General features: G+C 50.2%; 1 protein-coding gene and 1 long non-coding RNA gene across 2 annotated transcripts in view; one reads left to right on the top strand and one right to left on the bottom strand.

The window, feature by feature from the left end:
• Pnpla1 (patatin like phospholipase domain containing 1) overlaps nt 1-24,455 on the bottom strand; it is a 40,430-nt gene that overhangs the window by 14,953 nt on the left and 1,022 nt on the right. The window contains exons 2-5 of the mRNA XM_015487633.2: nt 5,082-5,314; nt 3,688-3,753; nt 2,509-2,718; nt 1,068-1,128 (exon numbers count right to left, since the gene is read on the bottom strand). Of these exons, the coding sequence (XP_015343119.2) occupies nt 1,068-1,128; nt 2,509-2,718; nt 3,688-3,753; nt 5,082-5,314 (570 nt within the window). The remainder of the gene's footprint in view (nt 1-1,067; nt 1,129-2,508; nt 2,719-3,687; nt 3,754-5,081; nt 5,315-24,455) is intronic.
• Nucleotides 973-16,559, top strand: LOC125617431. Its single transcript, XR_007348426.1, has 3 exons — nt 973-12,740; nt 12,935-12,938; nt 16,548-16,559. It is a non-coding gene; the product is annotated as an uncharacterized LOC125617431 (long non-coding RNA).

Genomic DNA, 24,455 nt, shown 5'->3' with positions numbered 1-24,455 from the left:
TCACACATGCTAGGCAAGCACTCTACCACTGAGCCAAAACCTCAGTCCCTAAGCTCTTTAAAAAAAAAAAAATTAGGAAGCAAAGGCTCAGAGAGGGAAAGTGATTTTCCCAAGATCACACAGCTTGACATGGGAGCAGGGATAGGAGGGACCCAGGGCTACTTGCCTCCTGAGCCCATGTTCTGTCCAGTTCTTTCCAACCTCCTGGGCCTCCTTGTTAGGAGAAAGGATCCAGGAGAAAGTAAAGACATAGGGCAAGAGTTGCTGGAAAATGTAGGAACTACTTTGAAGAAGGGGGAAAAAAAAAGTGAACAAATCCTAGGAAGATAATTTAATTCAACCCTTAATCTCACCCCTGAAGGTTTTTGGGTTTTGCAGTCCTGGAAAAAGAACCCAGGGCCTGTGTGTGCTAGGCAAGTGCTCTGCCTCTGAGCTACATCCTCACTCCTTCTTATTTTCTATTTTGAAACAAGGTCTAAGTTGTCAAGGCTGGAGCCTCCTGCCTTGGCCTCCTGAGTCTCCTGGCTCTTTTCATTTCTTGTAACAAAGACATTTGTCATGGCCTTCCTGGGGCGAGAGCATTTCACACAGGTCCTTGGAATCATCCCACCACCCTGAGGATGCACAGAGGGACCCGGGTGCAGGGACCACCCTTCCGGACCAGCACAGGGCAAGGCCTCTCCTCTCTGGATTGTGCTCCGTCTTCCATGAATATCTCTAGTCCCCTCTAGTTCTCAATAACAACATGACCTTATTGGAAAGAATAAAGTGGAAGAGAAGGAATAGAATGAAAAGAAACTTCTCCAGGGAGATTGGGCTGTGCAGCTCCTAGACATGGTTCTTGGACTCATAGAGGCCCTGGAGATGCCTCAGGCCCCGTCCCATGAGTCAGCCCCACAGCCCCCTTTCCACGGGGGTCTGATCCTTATTTGTGGCCACAGTGACCTTTGTCAAGCCTTGCCCCCATTTCCATCTCTCCAGGCCACAAAGGTGGGGCACTGTCCCTCAACTCAGCCCTTCCTCTCCAGTCCTCCACCTCCCTCCCCTGGGGCCCCACAGGTACTTACTCAGCCTCCTCAAATACATCACTGTGTCCTCGTAGCCTCGGTAGTAGTAATCCTGCAGGATCTGGGGGTGGGCACCAGAAAATAACCAAGGCTGCAGTGATGGACAGAGCCATGGTCCCCTCCCCACCAAGAGCAGCCACTTGCATTGCTCCTGAGCTTTACTTGTGGGCTCTTCAGAATGTACTCATCCAGTGTCCCATCCCTCACCATCTACAAGGAACCGAGGAGCAATTCCTGATCCTGGTCCCTAGGGATGCCGTGTTAGGGTGTCCCTCCCCTCACAGCACATCACCAGCCTCCCCTGGCAAGAAAGGGTGAGAATAATAGCCAAGCTACGGAACCAGCCTAGGTGCCCTTCAACAGATGAGTGGATTAAGAAAATATGGTGTATATACACAATGGAATATTACTCAGCCATAAAGAAGAATGAAATCATGGCATTTGCCAGTAAATAGATGAATCTGAAGACTATGAAATAAGTCTGAGGCTAAATGAGAGAATAGAAGTAATTTGGATTAGATAAAGGGGAATAAAGGGAAGGTTGGGGGATGGAAATAGGAAAGACAGTAGAATGAATCAGACAGAACTTTCCTCTGGTCATACATGAATACACGACCAGTGTAACCCACACCATGTACAACCACAGGAATGGGAAGTTATACTCCATGTATGTCTGATATGTCAAACACATTCTACAGTCATGTGTAACTAAAAAGAACAAATTTAAAAAAATTTTTTTAAAGAAAGGGTGAAAAGTTTCTGGGAGATACAGAGAAGATGCCTTCAGGCCACATGAAGAGCAGAATTTGGAGTTTGGGTTCAAGCTCCAGTGCGGCCTTTTATTGGCTGTGTGACAGGAAGCCCCTCAGAGCCTCAGTTTCTTCGTCTGTAACATGGCGACAGTCATAGCATCTATGCAGAGGATGCTGGAGGGTTGATTTCCTGAGGCTTTGCCCATCAGGGTTTTTCTAGTCAGTTTCTGGAGTTTTGCTGGCTGCATGGTCTCTGCCACATGCTCTCCTTCTGTTATTATGATTCTTTTCTAAACAGAACTTTAAAAATGGAAAATCACCCACAGCCCCGGGCTGCACAGAATCAAGGGACAGGCTGGTTTGGGCCACCTGGGCTCCGGCTTGCCGAGCCCGGCTGTGGCACCCTGATGTCAGAGCGCAGGTGGTCCCCCCATCAGGTCCCCCCCATCAGGTCCCCCCATCAGGTCCCCCCATCAGTGCTGCTAACATCACGCTGCTCTGCAGGGGAGGACGCTGGGTTTGGAAGAGCTCGGGGCTGGGGCCGCCCGTGGCCAGCCCCTGGCCAGGATGCAGGCTCTTGGAGGAAGTGGGTGGCTCTTCCAGGGGAGGAGGTGGACCCTGAGTGGCCCACCCCGCAGCCGTCCCACCCCGGTCCCGCGCTCTCGCCCCAGACCCCTCCTGCCCCTCACCAACAGGTCCGGGGGGAAGAGGGCGTGGGTCATGCGGGTGATGTTCTCCAGGGAGAACTGGAAGGAGCAGTTGAACATGCGGAAGTCGTGGAAGATGGCCGGGCAGTCCCGGGGACAGATGTCCTGCTGCCCGCTGAAGGTGGAGATGGTGATGGAGTCGGTCCAGAAGGAGCAGGGCTGCATGCCCGTGAAGCCCCCGTCGATGTACCTCTGGGGGAGTGAGACACGCTCTGTCTGAGGCGTCGAGTCTCATCCTCCACCAGGAGGGCGCCAAGGGATTGGGACCATGGGACAGCAGGGCCAGAAGAGTCTTAGGGACAAGCCTTGAAACCAAGATGCCTGGGGCCAGTGATGTGCCCAAGGTCACTTGTGGCTACACGGTGGCCTTGGACTCCTAGCCCAGTGCTCGGACCCTGCTCACCCTCTGCTCAGTCATCTGAATGGTGCTGAGATGGGGCTCCCAGGCCTGAGAGTGGGAAGCTAGAGACCCTGCCTCCCGGCACAGCCTGGCGGTGCCCAGCCTCATGCGCCTCTCTCTGGGGCCTTCTGTTTCTATGAACTGAACAAAGCAGGACAAGGACAGAGGCTTGGACATGGGGGGCCTGAGAAGGAGCTGTCTGCCACCTAGGGCCTTCCCTGAACCTCCCTCTCTCTAGACAGAGGAGGGCGTGGGTTGGGCCCTCAGTGCTCAGAGTGTGGCCGGTTACCCAGCAGCGCCAGGTCCCGGGGGGCAGGTTAGAGGCACAGACTCTCGGCCCTCCCCAAACACCATGGATCAGAGTCTGGCTGGTTTTATGAGATCCTCCTCCGAGGGATTTCAGAGGGTCGTGGAAGGCTCTCTGGGCACCGGCTCACAAAGCTCCAAAGATCCCCATCGCTCAAGTTCCCAGGTCCCAGAGTCCCAGGATCCGTCTGTCGAGTCTGGGAAAATCCCAAGGTCGAGCCTTGGTTTGCCAGCTCTGGACGGCTGGTGAGCCCAGACAGCAGCCGCGCCCGTCGGGGAGGCTCATCTTAAAACCCCAAAACCACCCACATGGGGAATTCAGAGGGGAGACACTTTGCAACTCGAGGCCTCCCGCTGGGCCTGGAGACCACCCCTCTGCCTTCCCAGATGTGGGTCACCCGGACCCCAAGGTACCCTGGGTCCCGCTCGTCCCTCTCAGCACTAGGAGCACTCACCACGCCGCGGTAGGTCGGGGGGATGAAGCCGCAGTACACGGGGACGAAGCAGCTGCAGTACAGGGCCTGGGGGGAGAGCAGGGCTGAGGTGCCACAGGCCCTGGAAATGGGGGGGCTCACCTGGAGGCCACTGGTCAATTAGCCACCCCCAGCCCCACTTCCTTAAGCCTGGGGCGCAGGTGCCAGCCTGGGAAGCAGAACCCCAAGTTCGATTCCTGGCTTGGCCCTAACTAGCTGGGTCCTTGGTGACCTCCTTGGTCAACTGGGGCCTGATGACCCAGCTTGAAAGGGAGAGAGTGGCCTCAATATCACCAGGATCCCAGCAGATGCCAACCTTCCATGAATCCAGTGGAATTCAGTTACCATTAATCTACGTCTGCCCTGGGCCAGGCCCTGAACTCAGAGGGGTGGAAATGCTCACAGACAGGGAGGAGTAGGGAGGACACTGTCTGTGAGCATTTTCACAGGGAGGTGAGCATAGCTTTTTGGCCCCAAAGAAGGTTGCAGAGCAGGGCAGGGCAGGAGGCGATGAAGGAAAGTGCCCTTGTATGGGGAAGCAGGGCAGGCAGGCAGGAAGGAAGCCCAGACAAAGGGCAAGCGGGTGCAAAGGCCCTGGGGCCTGGTTTGGGTGTGGTCTGCTATGGTTGTCTTGGTAGGAGCAGGAGGTGGGGACGAGGAGAGAAGATCATGGCAGTAGGAGATGAAGTGGGAATCGGGCCTGAGAGGGCAGGACTAGAAGAATAGGGTGATAACCCAGGGGGACACCAGCTGTCCACTGCCTGTTCGCCCCAGGATCGGGCCAGGAAGGGGAAGTGAGGGTGCGGTAGCAAGGCCCTGATTGGGAGAAGGAAGGCCCTGAGGCATCGCCCCTTTGTCCTGAAAGAAAATTGGGCATATTCGCTGCACAGCCCAGCAATAGTGATTCATAACTAAAATCTGAATTGGTGAGCTCAGCGCGGTGGCTGTCGGGGTGCGTGTGCACTTTGCAAGTGAGAACCCGGCAGTGATGACCTCCTGCCACGGGATAGTGCAGGGGGACACGGAGGGAAGCTCTGCCTGACCGTTTCCACAAACTGGGGGTAATTCAGGAGGAGCAGCCACCAGGCCGGGTGTCCTGAAGGAGCTCAGGATTAGCCCAGACGGCTGGGCGCGCAGCGGCGAGGACAGCGGAGCCCCCCGGGACGTGGGAGTCAAGCACAGGGCCACCTGGCTGGCCTTAGGTCTCTCTGTGTCCGTCTAATGAGGCTCCTGGCAGAGGAGATGCCAGACGGGAAGGACAGGGAGGACTGGGGAGGTGGGAGGAGAAGGAAGGAAGGAAGTCGGGGGTCACCCGGGCTGTGCAGAGCCGGGCGGCCTCCTCCACCCGACGTGGCGTCCTAAATCCCGGGCCTTGCCTCGATGAGCTCCTCCTTGGACGTGTACTCGGAGACCACCACGCTCTCTCCGTCCGTGAAGCGGGTGAGGCCCACGTGGAGCTTCCCGGAGGCGAACTTGTAGGAGTCCTCGGGCAGGACCTGGTACAGGAACTGCCGCATCATCTGCACCATCTTGCAGGATGGGGACAAAGGCCCCAGGAAGAACCTCTTCACCTCGGCCAGACCCTTGTTCAGGAACCTGAGGTACACTTCTGTGGAGGAAGCAGAGGAGAGGGGGCGGCTTCACCCAGGGCCTGTGGCCAGCGGCCAGGAGAGGTCTTGAGTGACCTCTGATAATGTGAGAGCCTAGAACAGAGAAGGCCAGAGCTCTCAGGAATGGGCCACTGTGCGTGTGAGCAAAGCCCCTGGACCCAGAGAGCCCAAGGCTAGGCTGTGACAGAGCCGGACCCACACTTCCAGCTCTCTGACGGGGATCGGCTATGGTTGGCTTGGTAGGAGCAGGAGGTGGGGAGATCATGGCAGTAGAGGATGCCAGAAACCTTCCAATCAGAGGCTGCGTTCTCTCACACTCTCTCAACTTAGAATCAGGGTGGAAATAGCTCTGAAAAGGATTGCTAAATTTTTTAAACAAGTTTTTTTTTTGGGGGGGGGATGACAAGGGTGGTGGTGCTGGGGATTGAACCCGGGGCCTCAAAGGGCCCTGTGCATGATCAATATGTGCAATAAGCCAAAGTGCCAGACCTTCAACAAATATTTGATGGTAAGACGGCCTCCACGGAAGACCTTTCTTAAAGTTAATGTCATGTAATAGCTACTTGGGGAGCTGTGCGGTTGTGAGCTCTCTGTCACAAGAGGTAACCAAGCAAAGGTTGGATAAGCACCTCTGTCGGAGAGCTTATTGAAAGGCTTCCTGCATGGGCAGAGGGCGAGGAGTCCTTCCAACTTTGAGATTCTCAAGGCACCTTGCAACATGTCTCCAGGAAGTCCCCACAGTATGTCTTAGTCTCCTGTTCCTCCATAGAGCAGCTGAGCCAGAGGGGTTAAGTGAGTTGCCCTAGGTCAGACCCAGCCGTGGGAACAAACCGAACAGGGATGCTTCTCCTCTCATGATTTCCAATTCACAGCTTATTCCGCGCCAGTCCTGGGGGTGGGCAAGGTCAGACGCTGCAAGACCGTTTTATAGATGTGGAAACAGAAGCAGAGAAAAGCTAAGTGTCTTGCGGGAGGCCAGACACCAGGCAGTAGTTTTTCTGACTCCAAAACCCAGTCTTTGCAAACCCCCTGGGTTCTGGACTGATCCCAGGGATGGAGAGGCTGGGGGGAGCCTGGGTTGCCATGGTGACGCCCTTCTCTTGCCAGCGTTCAGCATCGCACCTGCATCTGTGTAGTAGGGACGGACCTGAGCAAGCAACCCGCATCGCAGCCATCACCAGGGACAGCGCTCCCGGGAGGTGGGGAGCCCTGCAGTGCCAGCTGGCTCAGCGGCTCAGTGTTTCCCCCCAGGGCGGGTGTCGCTGACTCAGGGGCAGGTTATGAAGCAGGTTTGGACACCAAGCTGTTGGGTCACTGAGATCTCTCCTGCAAGACCGGTTGGGATAGGGAGTCAAACCAGGATGGGGACACTGTTTTTGGGATTCTTAATGAGCGTCTACCACCTTGCAAAGGTCAATGACCTTTCCCAGTGCCTGGGGCCAGGAACCCTGATTCAGCCGTGCCTGGCTTCTGGCAGAGGCACCGCTGGGATGGTTGAAATGATATTTGTTCTTGACACACAGATCAGACCTGCTCGTGGTGGAAAAAATAATTTTAGAAAATGTAGATAAGCAAAACAAAACAAAACAAAACAAAAAAACACCAAAATGTCTTAGAATTCCTCCACTCAGAGATTACCACTTGGCCTCTCTTCTTAGACTCTCGATTTTATTTTTATTCTAACTTATAGGAAGCCATGCTATGTCCACTATTTATGATTTGCTTTTTCCAACCAATATATTGTGTTTTTTCCCAGTCAATAAATGTCTACTTATAATGTAATTTTAAAAACAGTGTGGAAAGCTTTATAAGATTATACCAGTATTTATTGAGCAGGTCCCCTACAGGGGGTTTGGCTAATTAGTTTGTTTCCTTTTTTCTTGGCTTTTTGACCTTTCTAAATAATGCCGTGATGAACAATCTCAACCTAAATTCTTTGCCCAAGTCCTTAATTGTTTTCCTGAGGATGAATTCCTAGAATGCTGGGTCAAAGGTATGCATTTTTAATACCTTGCAAGGCTTATTCAATTGTGGCTTAGTATATTATTCATTTCCTGTCAACTCTCAGCTATTCAGGGGTGGGGGCAGGTGACAGGGAGCAGCCAAGACAATGGAAACAGTATTGACGTTCCCAAAGAACTTATGTCTGAAAATGGTCCAACCTGGAAATTAGCAATGCCACAGCCCGAGTCAGGTGGCCAAGGGGGGACGGAGAGGCAAGATGTCTGATTCTCCCAGTCTGGGGCTCGGCTTCAAATTCTTTCTTGCTGTTTACTTGAGCCATGAACCAAAGGACACCTTTCTCTCTGCATCTTTGTGCTTCTCTCCAAGTCTCTGTCTCAATCTTTGGAGTCTCTGACTGTATCCCCTGGGTCTCTCTCTCTCTCTCTCCTCTCTCTTCTACTCCTTCCTTTCCCCCTCTCTTTCCCCCCCTGGGGGAGAAATAACGAAACCTTCTGGTCAGACAGTTCTCCATTGGTAGAAAGCAAGTGTTCAGCACAGTAACTGCTGGGTTCTGAGAGGAGGGATAAATTTAGCTCACTTCTCTATGCATCTGTGTGCTTTCCAGAACCTTCTCCCACTTAAAAATGCCTCCTTCCAAGCTGCAGGCTTCCGGGCTGTGGGATGCAGGGACCCACAGTGACCACAGCAAGGTGTCATTCAAAAGTAGCATCCCTGGCCTGATATGTCCTGGTCAGGAAACTCAAGATTGGCTGCTCACAGCCCCAGCCCACACTAGTCACGTCCATTTCTGCTCAGAGGAGATTCTCCCTCTCTTCTCAATGGCTGCCACTGTGCTTTGCCCATAGAAACCTTCCCTCCAGGCTGGGAATCCCCCAGGGGCCATGCTCTCTGTGCCACCCAGTGTCCTGGGACATTTTATGGGTGCTCAGTGTGTGAACAGAGGAAAAACAACACCTAAGGGTGACAGAGATGTTCCCAGGGAAGAGATACTTGACTTAATCACCCAATAAAAGCTTGGAGCAAGGTCATCCCTGATAGATGGATAAGCAACAGAATTAACTAAATAGATCCGTGTGACCGACTCACCAGGTTTTATGAGTCTATTGTGCCAAGAAACTTCAATGGAAAAATAAGGAAAGAAGATGCGGGGCAGGGAGATTTGCAAGGGCACTTGGGTTTCAACCACTCGGGAAGTTTCATGCTTTTCTGTGACCACATCTATTTCTTGGAAAGAGCTCAGGCAGATTTGGTTCCAATCCCAGCTTCGCCACATGCTATCTGGGTTAAACAATTTTATTCAACCTCAGTTTTGCTTTCAGTAAAATGGGGGATAAGGATCCCCACTTTACTGGGTGATGAGGCAGACAGTTTTTAGTAAGTATTCAATATTGATTAGGCCAGTGATTCCCCAAATGGCCATGGACCAGCCTGCTGGATGTTTCTGACTCTGGACCATCTAGTCCCAGTCCCAGAGGGGGTGCTGTGTCAGAGGCTCATTGGCTGCACCTCCTGTTCTGTCAACCTGGGGGACTAGTGTACAGGCTTGCTATGGGAAGCGAGGGCTAGAAAAATCAATGAAAGGAAAGAAAAAGGATAGGTATAATCTGGTATGTGTTTATCTTCTTTAAATGTGCAATGCTTCTCTTCTCTACAAGGGCAAGAATGGGCTCTGTCTCGTCACCCTCTTATCCCCAGCATTCCTGGGACATAGATAGTCACTTAATAAACACAGATGTATGCACGAATAGGGAATAAATAAATGTCAGCAATCGAAGGACCCTGAGGCCCGGAAAGAGAAGTAACTATTCGAGATGAGTTAGAAGGTAAAAACCGAGGGCTTCTCTTCCCCGCCTCCACACGCCCTGGCCTCCTGCTAATTGAAAAATCCTAGAAAGTCTGGCATTTGGAGTCTGGCAATTTAAGCTGCTGGGTATCCCGTTCCCAGGGCCCGAATTAGGTCTGCTGGGCGGGATGGATCTGCGGTGGAGGATGGGGCTGCAGGGCCCCAGGTCTAGGTCTCCGCGGACTGGTAACCTAGCAACAGCCTCCAGCTCATCCAATCACCGCAAGGCACCACGCCACCCGCTCGCTTGCTCCCCCCACCCTCTGCATACACCCCCACCCCCGATAGCAGCGCCAGTGATGCACGCAGGGGAGGTCCGGGCCCAGCAGCCCCACGGGAAGGTGCCTGTGAGCATAGCATTCCCAGGAAAGCCCTGGAAATTCTCAGAATCCCTGCATGGAGAACCTGGGAGGCTGCGGTTCCTACCTGTTCCCAAATTGCAGGCTGAATTCTCGTCTGCATTTTCCTGTGGGTATATCTTGACTACCCATCTCCTCTATAATAATAATTATTATTAATATCCTCACAACAGTGGTTTTCCCAAGCAGGCTTTCACATTTATAATCTGTTTATCCTCACAGTGACATCTAGCCCCTGAGGGGCAGTGACCTCAGTTTATTCACATTTTATTTCTACCTGACACTGTAGAGGCATGGATTTAAAAACAGTTTGGCTTAAAGCTACAGTGTCACTACTGGAAGGTTCATAGCACCTTCTGGGCAGCAAGTAGTCAGGGAGCCCTTCGTTCAAAGAGATCTAAAATGGAAACCCAATATATAGAACACCTGGGCACATGATTTCAGGGGTGAAGCTAGCTGGGGTCCTACACCCTGTCCCATCGCCCCCCTCGCCTCCTTTGGAAGTCCCTCAAAGGCCAATAATTTTAAGAAGCAAGGTCAAAACTACTAATCCAGACTATTTCTCTCATTTTACAGGTGGGAAATCCAGCCCAGAATGAAGGTTGAGTTCAATAAATATTGGATGGATGGATGGATGGAGGATGGAGAGACCCTAGATTACACAGTCTATGTTGGCAGAAGCAGAACTAGAATTTATGTGTGAAAACTAACATTCTCCTGTTCTGAATGCACCATAGGCTTTAGTCAAAAGTAAAACAGCTCTGACTTGTTTAGTACTTACAACAAAACGAAATCAAAGCAATACTTTTTGTGTGTCTGTGGATAGCAACAATCCTCCACACAGACCTGACTGAGGAATTGAGCTTAAAAACTTGGATTATTCTCCTGTCAGGTTGCAGTGGGAACAGGAGCCCCTCTGGCAGGTTCACCTCCTGGGTTTCCAGCAACCTGTCTCCAGGCCTCTTCCCTACCTCAGGTTCCACCCTGTCCCAGGGAGCCTCCACCTCAGAATCCAGGCACAACCTCCCCACATTCGTTGCACGGGGTCTTAATGATCACTCCAAAGAGAACCAGCCAGACAGGGAGTGTGTCTAGAAAGTTCTCTGGGAATTCATGATATTCTTAGGGCCACTGCCCCTCTTATTTTCTCCTGGTTTTGGTTGGTGGGCCCAGAAGTCCATCTGGGCCCAGATTCTCCCTGGACTCCTGAGGGGACACTGGCACGAAGCAACAGCTGAGAACACGTCACCCGCCTACTCTTGGCATTCCTTGGTCTCGTGTGTGCAATCAGGGACCTGCAGGTGAACCTTTGCCATGCAAGACATCAACTCCCAGCACCTCCTCACCCGGGAGTCTCTCTAATCAGGTGCCACTGCCAAGATAGGCCCAGGCCTCCCTGCGGAACTAGGGTTCCGCCTCTCCCACAGCTATGAGAATTAGGGCTCATTTTTTGCTGATGGGAGTGATTGACAGCCACAGCTGCCTGAAGCTTCTGTTGGGGGGATCTGCTGCCCATCTTTCAGCCCTCATGAAACCACGGGCCTTGGTCCTACCTTGGCTGCTCGCTGCTCTCAAGGGCTCCCCTTTTTGGTACCTCCTTGGTGCCTGCCACTGTGCCAGGCTCTGGGGCCTCATCACCCCCATTGAATCCTCATGACACTCCTTTCAGGTAGTACTGCAGTTACCTCATCTTCACAGATGAGGAAACCGAGGTTCAGCTGATCACCTGCCCAAGATTATGCAATGGGAAAGCCGCAGAGCTGGCCTCCATGTCCCGAGGGCCCCAGAGCCAACGCTATTCCCATGATGGTGGGCTTCGGCCGCCAGGGACACTCCCTTCATCCCCCAGAGCCTCCCGTTCCCACTGTGAGGTGACGGCCCCTGGGGAGCTGCTCTTCCAGGGTTTGGTAGGGTCACCTCCTTAGGCTACAGTGGTCCTGGAACCTCTCACTAGAGCACCAACCAGAACCCAAATCCCATCTCCTCACAGGGGCTCCTCAGGCTTAAGGCCCTTTCCCAGCTCAGGTCAGTGTCTTCTCTGATCAGAAAGCACTTTGTGCAAAATCCCTGCCCCACTACTTTTATTTTTTTTTTTTTTTGCCATCTCTCAGACCTTGACCTCAGCCCAGCTTGAGATCGGCCTCTTCCATAAAGCCTTCCCTGGTCTCCCCACTCTTGGCTCTCTCCACTTCCCCTGGACAATTCGTCTGGTGCTTGTGATTTGCACAGTTTATCTCAGGCTGTCCTGAGCCGGGGGGAGGGGGCTCCGGAAAGCCACTTGGCCAGGGTCCAGTGGGGCAAACCACAGAGCCCTTCGTCCATCAAGCCTGCTTCTAACTCTTGCCCCACGTGAATGGACATAGACCCTGCGTTGGGCTGGGAAGTGGAGGTTTCCTTATGTGGCAGAGTCAGGAGGACGGCATTGGGTCCCTCTCAGGACCCAGGAGTGAAAACATAATTGCCACAGCAACCCAAGAAGTCTGGAAGTTTCTTTACCACTTGTGTTTTGCCCACAGAATAGGAAACGAAGCTCAACTATCTTTTCAGATTTGATCCCAAAGTGAAGCAAAGAAAACAATTTTTTTAAATATTTATTTTTTAGGTGTAGATGGACACAACACAATGCCTTTATTTTTAATGTGCTGCTGAGGATCAAAACCAGGGCCCCGCGCATGCTAGGCAAGCGCTCTACTGCTGAGCCACAACCCCAGCCCCAGAAAACAATTTTATTATAATACTAAGTGCACTGGTTTAAAAATGAATGCACTAAATGCAGTATGGGGTCCTGGGTTAGGTCCAGGGAAAAAGAAAGGCTGTTGGTAGAAAAACAGGTGAAATTCTAATAAAATCTGCAGAATAGTTAATAGTAATGGACCAGCACTGGAGTCTTGGTGTTGACAGGTGTACTGTGATTATTTCAGGTGTGAACTCAGGGAAACTAGGTGTAGAACATACAGAAGTCTGCATCCTTACTTAACTTTTCTGTAAATCCAACATTATTTCAAAATAAAAAGTTAATTGCTATGGGCTGGGGCTGGGGCTCAGTGGTAGAGCGCTTGCCTGGCATGTGTGAGGCACTGGGTTCAATTCTCAGCACCGCATATAAATAAATAAAGGCTCATCGACAACTAATATATATGTATATATACACAGATATATAAAAGTTAATTGCTATTAAATTTTCAAAAACCACAGATAACAAGCAAGGCTGTTATACACACAGTGCCTGGTGCTCAGAGGCTCATGCTAGGAGCGTCTGTGCCCTAGGGAGGTGCTTTCCAAATGGATGTTCCTCCTGTGTGATCGACATACGCAGAGCTTTGCCAGGTCTTCCATCCAAGTCCTAATACATACAAAGGATTATTTGGGGGAAATAAACCTTTATCCATTTGGTTGGAGAGATTTAAATGTATAAATGTATAAATGAGTGAGTTGGAAGACACTGAACCCAGTGTAGTTATAACCACACAGTGACACCATCTCTATAGCATTTTATAAAAAGCCCTTGTTGTATTTGTCATGCCACTTTAGTTCACTTTCTTGACCAATGTGTAAAGGAGTGCTTGACCTCTGGAGTTTAGCAAGAAAGCAATCATGGGGCTGGGGCTGGGGCTCAGTGGTGGAGCACTAGCCTCGAAAGTGTGGGGCACTGGGTTTGATCCTCAGCACCACATAAAAACAAATAAAGATATTTTGTCCATCTAATATACATATATATATATATGACAAAATAAAGCAATCATGTTGCTTAACAAAGCAACTTCTGAAATCGTGATTAGAGAGGATGTAAACCCTAGGAATTTAGAGGAATTCCCAGGGCTGCCTCTGTGGTATCAACCTGAGAAGATGATTTAATCTCTCTAATCCCTATTTCCTCATTTGTAAAATGATTGTAAATGTGGTACCTGCTTAATAAGGTTGTGAGGGAATTAAAATAAATGGTGCGTTAAAGCAGTTAGCACAGTACCTGGCACATTCTAAGTGCTGGAGATTCTAAATACTTGGTAAATAGCTATTATTACCATGATGCTAGAATGTGAATGGGAACAGAATATCTTTTTTGCAGGAAAACACTGCCATCTCAGGCAGATAAATAACTCTGGCTCTGGGGATGATTTTTAATGAAGACATTTTGATTCTGAAAGTGTACTCAGCAGCCAGGACTGAAATCCAAGTTACATCTGGGACACACACACACACACACACACACACACACACACTCAACAGGAATAAATGGAGGTTCTCATTCATGTCTTAAAGAACACTGGAGAGACTTTCAGCCTCAGCAATATGGTGGGTTGAGCTAAAAGGAACCTCCACAGCTTCTGGGAAAACAGCTTAAAGCTCAGATTAAAATAAAGTGCAAATAAAATTGCAAGTCATGGTTGAACTCATAAAGAAAGGAAAGAAATGAAGACGGACCAGACAGCTGGTGCCAAGAGAAGGAATGACGTGCCTGGTGACTATGGGGCTATGATCGGACCAGAAACTGGCAGGGCCGGACCATTGGTTGGAAGCTGGGTCAGGGGGGTGGGGTCCAACAGACCTCTGCTTGGACCTGCCCACACTGCTGGACCACTGAAAGGCACCAGTGGCTTTGGGTGAAAAACCAGTCAACCCCCCAAAACGGAACCCCCCAAAGCTGCATGCCAGCATTACATGGAGTTTAGAACTTAAACTAATAACAACCTCCGAAGGAATTAACTGGAAACTTGGTCCCAAATTGGTGATGACCCTGGGGTGCCCCGCCTAGGCCCACACAAGCCAGCTCTGATCCAGCCTTCCACCGCTCAGGCCACACAGAATTCCTACAGAAAACCCAACTCCTCTAGCAGATGAGCTCACTGTTGCAATCAGAAACACATTAATTGGGCCCAGGTTGGATTCTAGTCGTGTTGGTTTGTTTTAATGTGTTTAATAGATTTTCTAGGATATGGTTCAGTTCAGTTTGAAAATGTTCTTTACCTGTGCTTTGATTTCAAGATAATCGTCTCTCCACTTTCTGACCCGTGAACTCAACATCTGGGTGTCTAAAGCCTATTGTGACTTATTTTGTGACTGATATTGGCCTGGCACGGCACCAGGGGTGCCCATTTTTTGTCCCTCACTGAAATGTCTGAGTTATCAATGGGTAAACAGAAGGTGAGGCGGGTCACTGGCCACTCAGGGACCTTGGGCACTCGGTGGCAGGGCCAGAACTCCAGCCCTGCCCTCTCCCTTCCTGAGAATTGGGTTCTCCATCAGACCTGACGGTGTCTCATTCTCCAACTGAGTGATAAAGACAGGCACGTGGATGACCAGGGAGAGGAATGACCAAAGCCAAGGTCTTCAAGAGTCACCTGGTCTTCCCAGCACCCTCCCTGGAGGCCCACTGGATGCACTGCCCAGCTTGTACCTGAGCCACCAGCCATTGACAGTAACTTCAGCCACACTTGGCTCCAGGCCCCGGGAGGCCTAGGATGCCAGGAGCTGCCTGGGCAGCACCGGAGCCAGGTTGGGGGCTGGTTAAGACCTTTGCCGTGTCCTCTGCCTCCAGGGAAGGAGTCGTGCTGGGTCCTGTGGGGCCCCCATTGCCCCTGACTTTGCAAGGCCCATTTGAAGCCTGTTTCCTGTCCAGAAGAAGGAGCTGGCTTCCTGAGAAGGCAAGCAGGTTTATTTGTGTGGCTGGCAGCGAGGGCACCTGCTGGCCTCAGCCTGGAATTCTCTTCCCTCCACCCACCTCCCAGAGGCCGACCCCGACCAGCCCACCTGAAACTGCACCTGGCATCACCTCCCACTGTCACCCTGCCTGGTGTCTCCTGAGCACCGCCCCCCCCCCCAGCCTTCTGTGTGTTTAGTTGTCTGTGGCTTGATTTCACCTACAGAAGGTCAGCCTCCTGAGGGCAGGAACCACCTGTTCTGCTCAGGGCTGGATCCCTAGAGTGAATGGATGAATGGCCCATTTCATCACGGCCAGATAGACAGAAACCGACCCTCAGCCTCTGTGCACCTTAAAGGGATTAGGGCTCAGAAAGTGGTGCTTTGGGTTTACTGTTCCCCTCAAAATTCATGTGTCAGAACCTTATTTCCGGTGGAGCCTAGTGGGAGATGTGTGCGTCACGGGGGTGGAGCCCTTATGAATGGATTAATGTCTTTATTGAGGGACTGGGTTAGCTATCTATCTGCAGAGTTCGGTCTCTTTTTCTCTCACACACTCCACTTCCCACCATAAGTTGAAGCAATACAAGGCCCTTACCAGAAGCCAAGCAAATGTTGGTGCCATGCTGTTAGACTTCTAGAACCATGAGCCCAAATAAACCTCTCTTCTTTATAAGTTACTCAGTCTCAAGTGTTCTGACACAGTGTCTAAAACCTGACCGAAACAAATGGTTTTCAAACTTTAAAAAAAAAAAAAAAAAAAAGCTAAAAGATTTTCTTTAAATTAATTTAGAAAGAGACTCCATGTATGAGATAGACAATAGCAGTTCTATATTAAGTTGAAGCCAGGGCTTCAGGTGTGTCCTCCTCCTGATTTTCTTCCCCATGCACAGAACTCTGGTACTTCTTGGAATAACAGTTTGAAAACTATTGACCTAAGTGAGGTCCATTTCCATCTAGTCACTTCCTCTACCAGAATCTAAATACAATCACCTGAAAAACGAGGGAATCAGATCCATGGGCCTTCCTTCTTCAACATCCTAGGGTTATATGTCACGTCTATAACTGAAGAATATTCTCCAAGAGCCAGGCAAACCCCAAAATAGGAATCAGAGCGATGCATTCACTGTCACTGCCAACAGACAGCAATCAAGCAGGTCTTGTTCTACGGGCAGCACGTGGGAGCCATGGGGCCCAGCAGATCTGACTGACCAACCCTTCATCTAGTTGATGAAACGAGACAGAACATTTGAAGCAATCAGAACAGGACAGCAGCCAGTGCTGGGGATACGGGGACGGATTCTGTGGGCAAACTGGACATCACAGCAACGAGAGAAGGAGCCAGGTGAGGTGGGTGATGTCAGCCCCCGCTGGCCCACAGACTGACCTGATCCTGTGGTCGTGAGTCACAGTCTTGGCCCCAGGAAGGGGACAGAGTGTCTCCATCATTTTAGAGACTCCTAGCTGTCCCCAATGTTCATTCTCCCCGCCTTTCAATGAACCCCCAATGGCTGGCTGGACTCATGGCTTTCCAAAGCGACATCTGCATTCCCAGCCTCCTGTGCAGTCAGGTAGGGCCTGTGACTAAGCTTTGGTCCCTGGGATGTGGGCCGCCAGGATGCGCATCATCTCTGAGTCCTGCCCAGGGAGGGAAGGGGTGTGCCCTGTGTGCCCTCCCTTTCCCCTTTCTGACTGCTGGAATGAGGACATGGCCCTCTGGGACCCCAGGAAGAGGCCAAACCTGTGAGCAAGGTGATGGGAGGGGACTGGGTCCTGACACTGCACAGCAGCCACACCAGCTGTGGGGGGCTGAGGACAAAGTCTCCAGGGCCAAGAGCCCCCCTCTGTCTTGGTGAAGCCTCTGTGGACCCAACTAAGGCAGTTGACCATCAGCCCCTCAGGTTTGATGCCGAGAGCTTCTGCAGCCCAAACCTGGGGGCACCACTGCCTCCCAGAGGGAGGCCGTGGGAGGGAGGCTAAATTGAGGATGGTGGAGGCCGAGGGGTTCCTGGAACCAGAGGGGGAAGAAGGGGTGCAGGGAGCGTGGCTTCTGGGGCCAGGCCACCATAGGTTGGAACCCTAACACCCTCATTGCTAAACTCCCCCAAGAAGCCCTCGTGAGAGTGATGTGCGTGGCCAGTCGGGCACAAGATCCAACTGCAGGAAAATTCTGTAGCTTTTGTTCTCAGAATCCAGAGAGCTGTCCTGAGGTCTGCGCCCTTCTGGTCTTTGGGGCAAAGACCGGCCACCCTACAGCAGATGGATTAAGGGCCTGATGGCAATTGGGAGGGCCTGAGAGGAGGGGACACGGGAGGCGGGCCTTGAGGATAGAGAGAAGGAGCCAAGACAGAGGAGTGAGGGGATGAGACCTCTAGAAGAGGGGACAGCGTGCACAAAGACACGGGGACACATCTTGCCCTTCTTCTGGACCTAGAGAAGGTTCAGAGGAGAAATGGCTGGGTTGTGAGAGTCTCAATCCGGTCAGTGGATTCAACCCCCCATGGGATTAACTGGGCGGTGACTGAGGGCTGGTCGGGTGTGGCAGCAGAGGTGGGTCCCTGGGGTCGCGCCTCCGGCATATGTATTTTGTATCTGGTGAGGGGAGTCTCTCCCTGCTGCCTGGTCATCACGTGAGCCACTTCCCTCTCCCACACTCTTCCGCCATGATGTTCTGCCTCACCTGAGCCCTGAGGAATGGAGCCGGCTGCCTATGGACTGAGACCTCTGAAGCTGTGAGCCCCAAATAAACTTTTCCTCTTCTACAGTTGTGTTTGTCATGTTTTTTAGTCACATAGCAAAAAACTGACTAAAACTCAGCTCAGTCCTGCCCTCCCCTCCCCCAGCAGGGGACCAGTCACTGCACAGCTGCCTGCCCTGCTCAACTCTGTGCTGCATCCACACCAACCAACCTGTGCCCCCCGGGGCCACTCTGCAGGCACGCCCCTTTATCTATAGAGAGAGAAATGAAAGCTCTGCAGAAGCAAAGCCAAGAGAAGGTACATGCAACTTCTTTGTGAGTTTTAGGTTTTTAGATTTCCAAATAAAAATGATCTAAAAACCTCTCTACTAAAACAAAGCAATGTTGGGTACATAGAGATGACATTTGGTTTTTCAATATAGTCAACTGTGATAAAGGACATAGAGGTTTGTTATATTGTTCTGTGCAATATGTTTAAAAATTTTCCATATTAAAAAAGTTTAAAAATGGACATGAATGTTCACAGAAGCATTGTTCATTATAGCTAAAAGTAAAAACAAAGCAAATGTCCATCATCTAATGAAAGGATACATAAATGTGGTATGTCCATTCAATGGAATATTACTCAGTCATGAGGAGGATTAAAACACTGACCCCTGCTACGACCCGATGAACCTTGAAAACATTATGCTAAGTCAAAGAAGCCAGAAACAAGACCACATATTATATGACTCCCTTTATAATATATGTCCAGAGTAGGTAAACCTGAAGAGACAGAAAGTAGATGAGTGGCTGCCAGAGACTTGGGGGAATGGAGGAGTTAAGAGGTGACAGCTAAAGAACATTTCTTTTGGGGATAACTTAAATGTTCTAAGATGGATTGTAGTCGTGATTTCACAACTTTGTGAATATGTGAAAAATCACTGTGCTATATATTTTAAAGGGGTGAATTGGATGGTATGTGAATTATATTTCATTCAAATTATTTTTTAAAGTGGTGGGGGAAGGGGAGAGAAAGAGAAACAGCCACAGGAGCCTCTGTACCACACGACTCCACAGTTTCTCAAAGCGGGCTGTGTGGGGATGGGCTAAGGGGACTTGGAGGCCAGCCATTGGGCCTGCTCAGCTAGAGGACCTCTCAGAAGCCCATCCAACCCAACGCTGCTATAGAGAAGCTGTTTTTCTCGACCCTGAAAAAACCCACTTCCCATTAATAATCAGATCCAGAGACGTGGCTGGTCCAGTATGTGATGGGTTGTTCCATGAGAGGCCCCACCGGCTCACCTCCACAGCCTGCTCAGACTCACGGAACCTCGCCCAGTGAGAGAGCTTGGCTTTCCAAAAAGGACTTGGTCTCCCCCTTGACCGCACATGGGCACCACCTGGGGAGCCTTCGTAGCCAGGGATGCCGGTGCTGCCCCAGATTACTTAGTGAGGGGAGACCCTGGCAGTGGAGGTGATTCTATGTGCAGTCAAGATGGAGAAGCATCGGGCTGGGGCTCAGCGGCAAAGCGCTGGCCTAGCATGTGGGAGGCCCTGGGTTCGATCCTCAGCACCACATAAAAATAAATAAATAGAATAAAGATATCGTGTCCATCTACAACTAAGAACTATTTTAAAAAATCTCTAGGAGAAGAAGAAATAAAAGATTGAGAAGCAACAATATAGGGTCCTGATGAACAGTTTTCCATTGAATGTCAATGTCAAAATGAAAAGAATGTCAAAATTGTGACCCAGAGTATGCTGACTATCCTGTCATGACGGCTCCGTTTAGACTTATGTTTACTCAGTCACAATATAAGCAAGGCTTTGTCACTGTGGGTTTCAGGCCGTGAGCTGGAGACCTCGGGTACCTGGAGCAGTGGCTGGGGGCCTTGCAGCCTGCTCGGGCCTCTCCGGGGCGTGGCTCTCTTTCTGGAGGCTTTCCCACCTGGGGCAGCCGTCCCTGGGCCCAAGCCCACCTCCCTGAAACCCCAACTTCAGCTGACCTGCTCTGTCCCCCACGCAGTGACACCATGCTGCCGCACAGAATGGCTTTGTCATGTTGTCCTGCCGCGTTCTTGCTCAGAGGCCTGGGTTCCTGCCCAACCTGCCTCTACCTGTCTAGCTTCCACTCACCCTCCATCACTAGCTCATCAGTTAAATTCCAGGCGGCTTTCCATGACTGGAGGTGTTTGCTTATTGCTTTGCCTTTTAATTTTCTAATATCCAGTTGGAACTTTGTTGCGGGGGGGCTTATTTGGTGGCTGCCTTCAAGTTCCAGTAGACTGTCATCGCCTTGAGGGCAAAGCAGTTTCTTTTGGTTTGACATCTTTGCATCCTTGGCAGGACCTAGTATATGCTCAACTATCACTGTGGAAAGAAGGGAGGGAGAGAGCAAGGTCTTGCCATGCGATTTATATGGGAAGAAATGTACAAGCAGTAGCTTAAATAGGAATGGGATTTCAAGTCTACCGAATATCCATTCTTCAGTAAGAAAAAAGTTATTTTTCAAAATGATACAAGTTGTATTTTGGAAAAATACAAGTTGGAGATATTTTTTTAATTCTAGTTCAGATTGGAAATTTTGGAAGCCCACTAGTTGTCATGGAGACCACCATGTTAATCAGGTGGTCATCAGGTTAATGAATGAATGAATGGACATTTGCTGCATCTCTGGTGAAAACCAGGCATGAACTGAAATCGAATTCCAAGCATGCATGGTTTTGTCAGGATGAACTCAACTATTATGTACGACTACACTGCTCTAATGTAAAAAAGAAAGAGGGCTGGGGTTGTGGCTCAGCGGTAGAGCTCTCCCCTAGCACATGCAAGGCACTGGGTTTGATCCTCAGCACCACATAAAAATAAATAAATAAAATAAAGGTATAAAGAAAAAATAAAGAAAAGAAAACCAGGCACTGTGTTAAGCACTTTACCAAGGGTTTCAAGCCTCCAAATCAGCCCTGTCACAGAACCGGCCAGTCAGGAGTTGGACCCTTCACTGAGTCAGCTTTCACAGGGACAAACAGCCTCAGGACAGAAGAGCTCAGTCTGGGAACAAAGGACAGAGATGTGTCCTTGAGGGGATAGTCCCTGGAACCAGGAGTTTAAGAATTTTGTTAAAAAAAAAAGAGACTAAGAGCCAGATGTGGTGGTGTAGGCCTGTAATCCCAGCGACTCTGAAGGCTGAGACAGGAGGATCGTGAGTTCAAAGCCAGCCTCAGCAAAAGCAAGGCGCTAATCAACTCAATGAGACCCTGTCTATAATAACATACAAGTAGGGCTGGGGATGTGGCTCAGAGGTCGAGTGTCCCTGGACTAAATCCCCAGTACCAGAGAGAGAGAGAGAGAGACACTAAGGGGCTAGGGTTGTGGCTCAGTGGCAGAGCACTTGCCTAGCATGTATGAGGCACTGAGTTCTATCCTCAGCACCACAGAAAGAAAGAAAAGTTATTTAAAAGAAAGAGAGAGAGAGAGAGAGAGACTAACTCTGGTTACAGGCATATAGCATTACTACTTATGCATAAAATACCAGATGATCTACTGACAAACTTTCAGAACTCTCGGGAGTGTTCAACAAGGTCCCTCAAAACAAGATCAGTATGCAAAACCCATCAACCTTCCTTTTATCAGTGATAGTCCATTAGCTCTGAAAATGCCTCAGAAAAAAAGAACTCGTGGCAACAAAAACTATAAGACCCTCAGAAACAAATCCAATAAAAGACACAAAATCTTTACTGAAGGACAAAAAGACCAGAATAGAGAGACAGATTCTATTTATAAATAGGAAGAAGCACTTTCAATCAAGATCCCAGCAGAGTGTTTCTCAGGGTAGGACAAGAATAATAGAGGAAGCTGGGCACGGTGGCACACGCCTGAGATCCCAGCACTCTGGAGGCTGAGGCGGGAGGATCACAAGTTCAAAGCCAGCCTCGCAACTTAGTGAGACCCTGTCTCAAAATAAAAATAAGACTGGGGATGTGGCTCAGTGGTTAAAGCAACCCTGGGTTCAATCCCTGGTGCCAAAAAGAAAAAAAAAAAGAATGAAGGCAATATTTGCAAAATAAAGAAGAAGGAATAGGAAGGGCTTGCCATATGAGATGTGTCATTATACAGCTATGATGTTTAACACAGTGTCATTTGGTCCAGAAATTAGGCCACTTAGACAAAGAAACTTTGAGAGACTCCAAGGACAGTCTCATAGGAATGCAGGCACTTGAACACACCTAAGGCAGTGTTCTAAGTGAGCAGCAAAGTAAGGAATTGGGTCTTTCCCTCATCCTACATACAAAATAAACTCCAGATGGATGAACCTAAATAGGAAAGACTTAAAATTTTTGAAAGACAACGTAGAAGCAACCATGTAATGAAGGTTAAAAAATACAAACTGTAAGAGGAAAAGCTGTGTCCATTTGACTTTGTGAAAATTTCCTGAGTGACAAAATATAGCACAAAGAAAATGGCAAGCCTCATAGTAGGGAATCTAGGTGCAAGGCTACAGCTGATAACCAGTGTAAGAATTCATAAGGAACACCTAGAAGGTAAAGAAAAGGGTAACTCAGGAGCAAAACCCAAACAGGGCAAGGTCATGAGCTGGCAAGTCACAGAGGAGGAGGGTCGGTGAACAGGTAGAGGCTTACCCTCACGAGCAATCCGGAAGCCAAATCCCTGAGATCATTCCAGGTGTGTTAGATTGACACAGAACTTTCCAGTCTGACACTACCAAGGAAAAATGACTCTGGGAGCGACAATTAGAGCTCCTACAGGCTTCTTGGGGTTAAATTGGTACAATTATTTTGGAGAGTCATTCAGCTAGATGGAGCTGATCCAGAACCTGCTGTCTACACAGCCAGCATGCCCGCCCTGACATACCAGCATGACTTAAAGGGGAGAGTGTCGACTCTGGCCAGACTGGGTTCAAATTCCAGCTTTTCCAAGTCCTGCTCGTACGACCTCAGGCAAGTGATGTGAGCATTTCGTGATTCAGTTTCCTCCTCTATAAAATGGGATAATAACCGTTTGCACTGCAGAGGTTGTTGTGAGGACTGAATGAGTTAATATGCCAGAGACAGAGAACAGCGCCTGATACAAAGGAAGGGCCAGTTACTAGTAAATTACCCGGCAGTTCAAGTGCCTGAACCAGGCTAGAGGGACGTGGATGAGTCTCACGGGCCCTGAGTGGGGGGAGCGAGGCCCACCGCACCTCACCCTTCCCTGAACTTTGCATCATTAGGAGCAGCGCACATTCTGGACCTTGATCCCACAGAGAGGAGGCCTGTTCCCAGGTTTCAGTGAAAAGGGTCCCTGTGGCCCACTGTTGTCACAGGCTGGTCCATTGGGTGACAGAGGCACGAACTGCTTCACAGAGAACTCTGTGCTTAAAAATGATCTGGGGGCTGGGAGACAGCTCAGTTGGTAGTGTGCCTGCCTCGCATGCACAAGGCCCTGGGTTCAACCCTCAGCACCACACACACACACACACACATACACACACACAAAAGATCTGGAACAATCCACGCTGACAGCACAGGCCACAGGAGGGGGAGTGGGATTCGGGGCAGCAGATTGAACAGAGGCTTTCTCTCCATTCTATATACTTTCCTGTTGTTTGACTTTCACTTATTCCTTGTGAAAGGTGAAAAATAAAATATCATCTTGCACACACGAGGTCCCCAGTCAATGGGCATGGCTACTGTTCTAAAAGCAAAGACTTCTAGCCAGCAGAGAGTGAGGTCCTAGCAGGGAGGCGCCCTGCTTGCTCTGGGGTAAGGCTGCTACCCCTTCCTCCTCACCCGGTGCAGCTGGGCCTTCAGCAGGTCTCACGGCTGTCCCTTCAAATCCAATCACTCTAGCCGTCCTCCTGGCCAGCCACACTCATCCCTCAACTTAGTTTCTACCTTGCCCAGCTCAGAGAGTGGACAGGTCCCAAGCGCCTGCCCACATACCAGGCGCTTTTATGGGCCGTTCACTCATGTGAGCCCACTGAATCCTTAAGCAGCCCTGGGAAGGAGCCATATTCAGATCTGCCTTCTACAATGAAAACACGGAGGCACGGACAGCTCTAGTACTCTCTTCCAGGTCCCAGGTCCCGGAACAGCAGGGCTGGACCCCATCTGTAGAGCACATGCACATGCTCTCTGCCACCTGCCCACGCTGTCTGCATCCCAGCATGCCAGTGCTCACAGGAGCCAGATAAAGTCAGAGCTGGCTGCAGTGGCCACCTGAGCTGGCCCAGATGCCCCTCAATCCCCCCTCCCACTGTCTTCCTCCATCCCCCAACACTAGCCTCTGGGCTGTTTCTCTCTTTACGGCAGGTCACTGCTTGGATGTCACCTCCTGCTAACCACTTATAGACCCCGGCTAAGTGCAGTGGCAGCCTGTAATCCCAGCCCTTCTGGAGACTGAGGCAGGAGGATCACAAGTTCAAGGCCAGCAATTCATAATTTATCAAAGTAAAAAATAAAAAGGTTTGGGGATGCAGCTCAGTGGTAAGAGACCCTGGGTTCAATTCCCAGCACTACCATTACAACAAATGATAATAATGATGTAAAACGAAATATGGTCCCCACTTCATCCTCTGTCCCTGTCCTGTTGTAATTCATTCTAGATTCTATCACTTCCTGGCATTACATTAGAAGCTTTCTTGTTTGAATGCT

Source organism: Marmota marmota, unplaced genomic scaffold (assembly GCF_001458135.2).
Source record: "Marmota marmota marmota unplaced genomic scaffold, marMar, whole genome shotgun sequence".
NCBI classification, from domain to species: Eukaryota; Metazoa; Chordata; class Mammalia; order Rodentia; family Sciuridae; genus Marmota; species Marmota marmota.
This window is presented reverse-complemented; position numbering and strand designations above follow the sequence as displayed.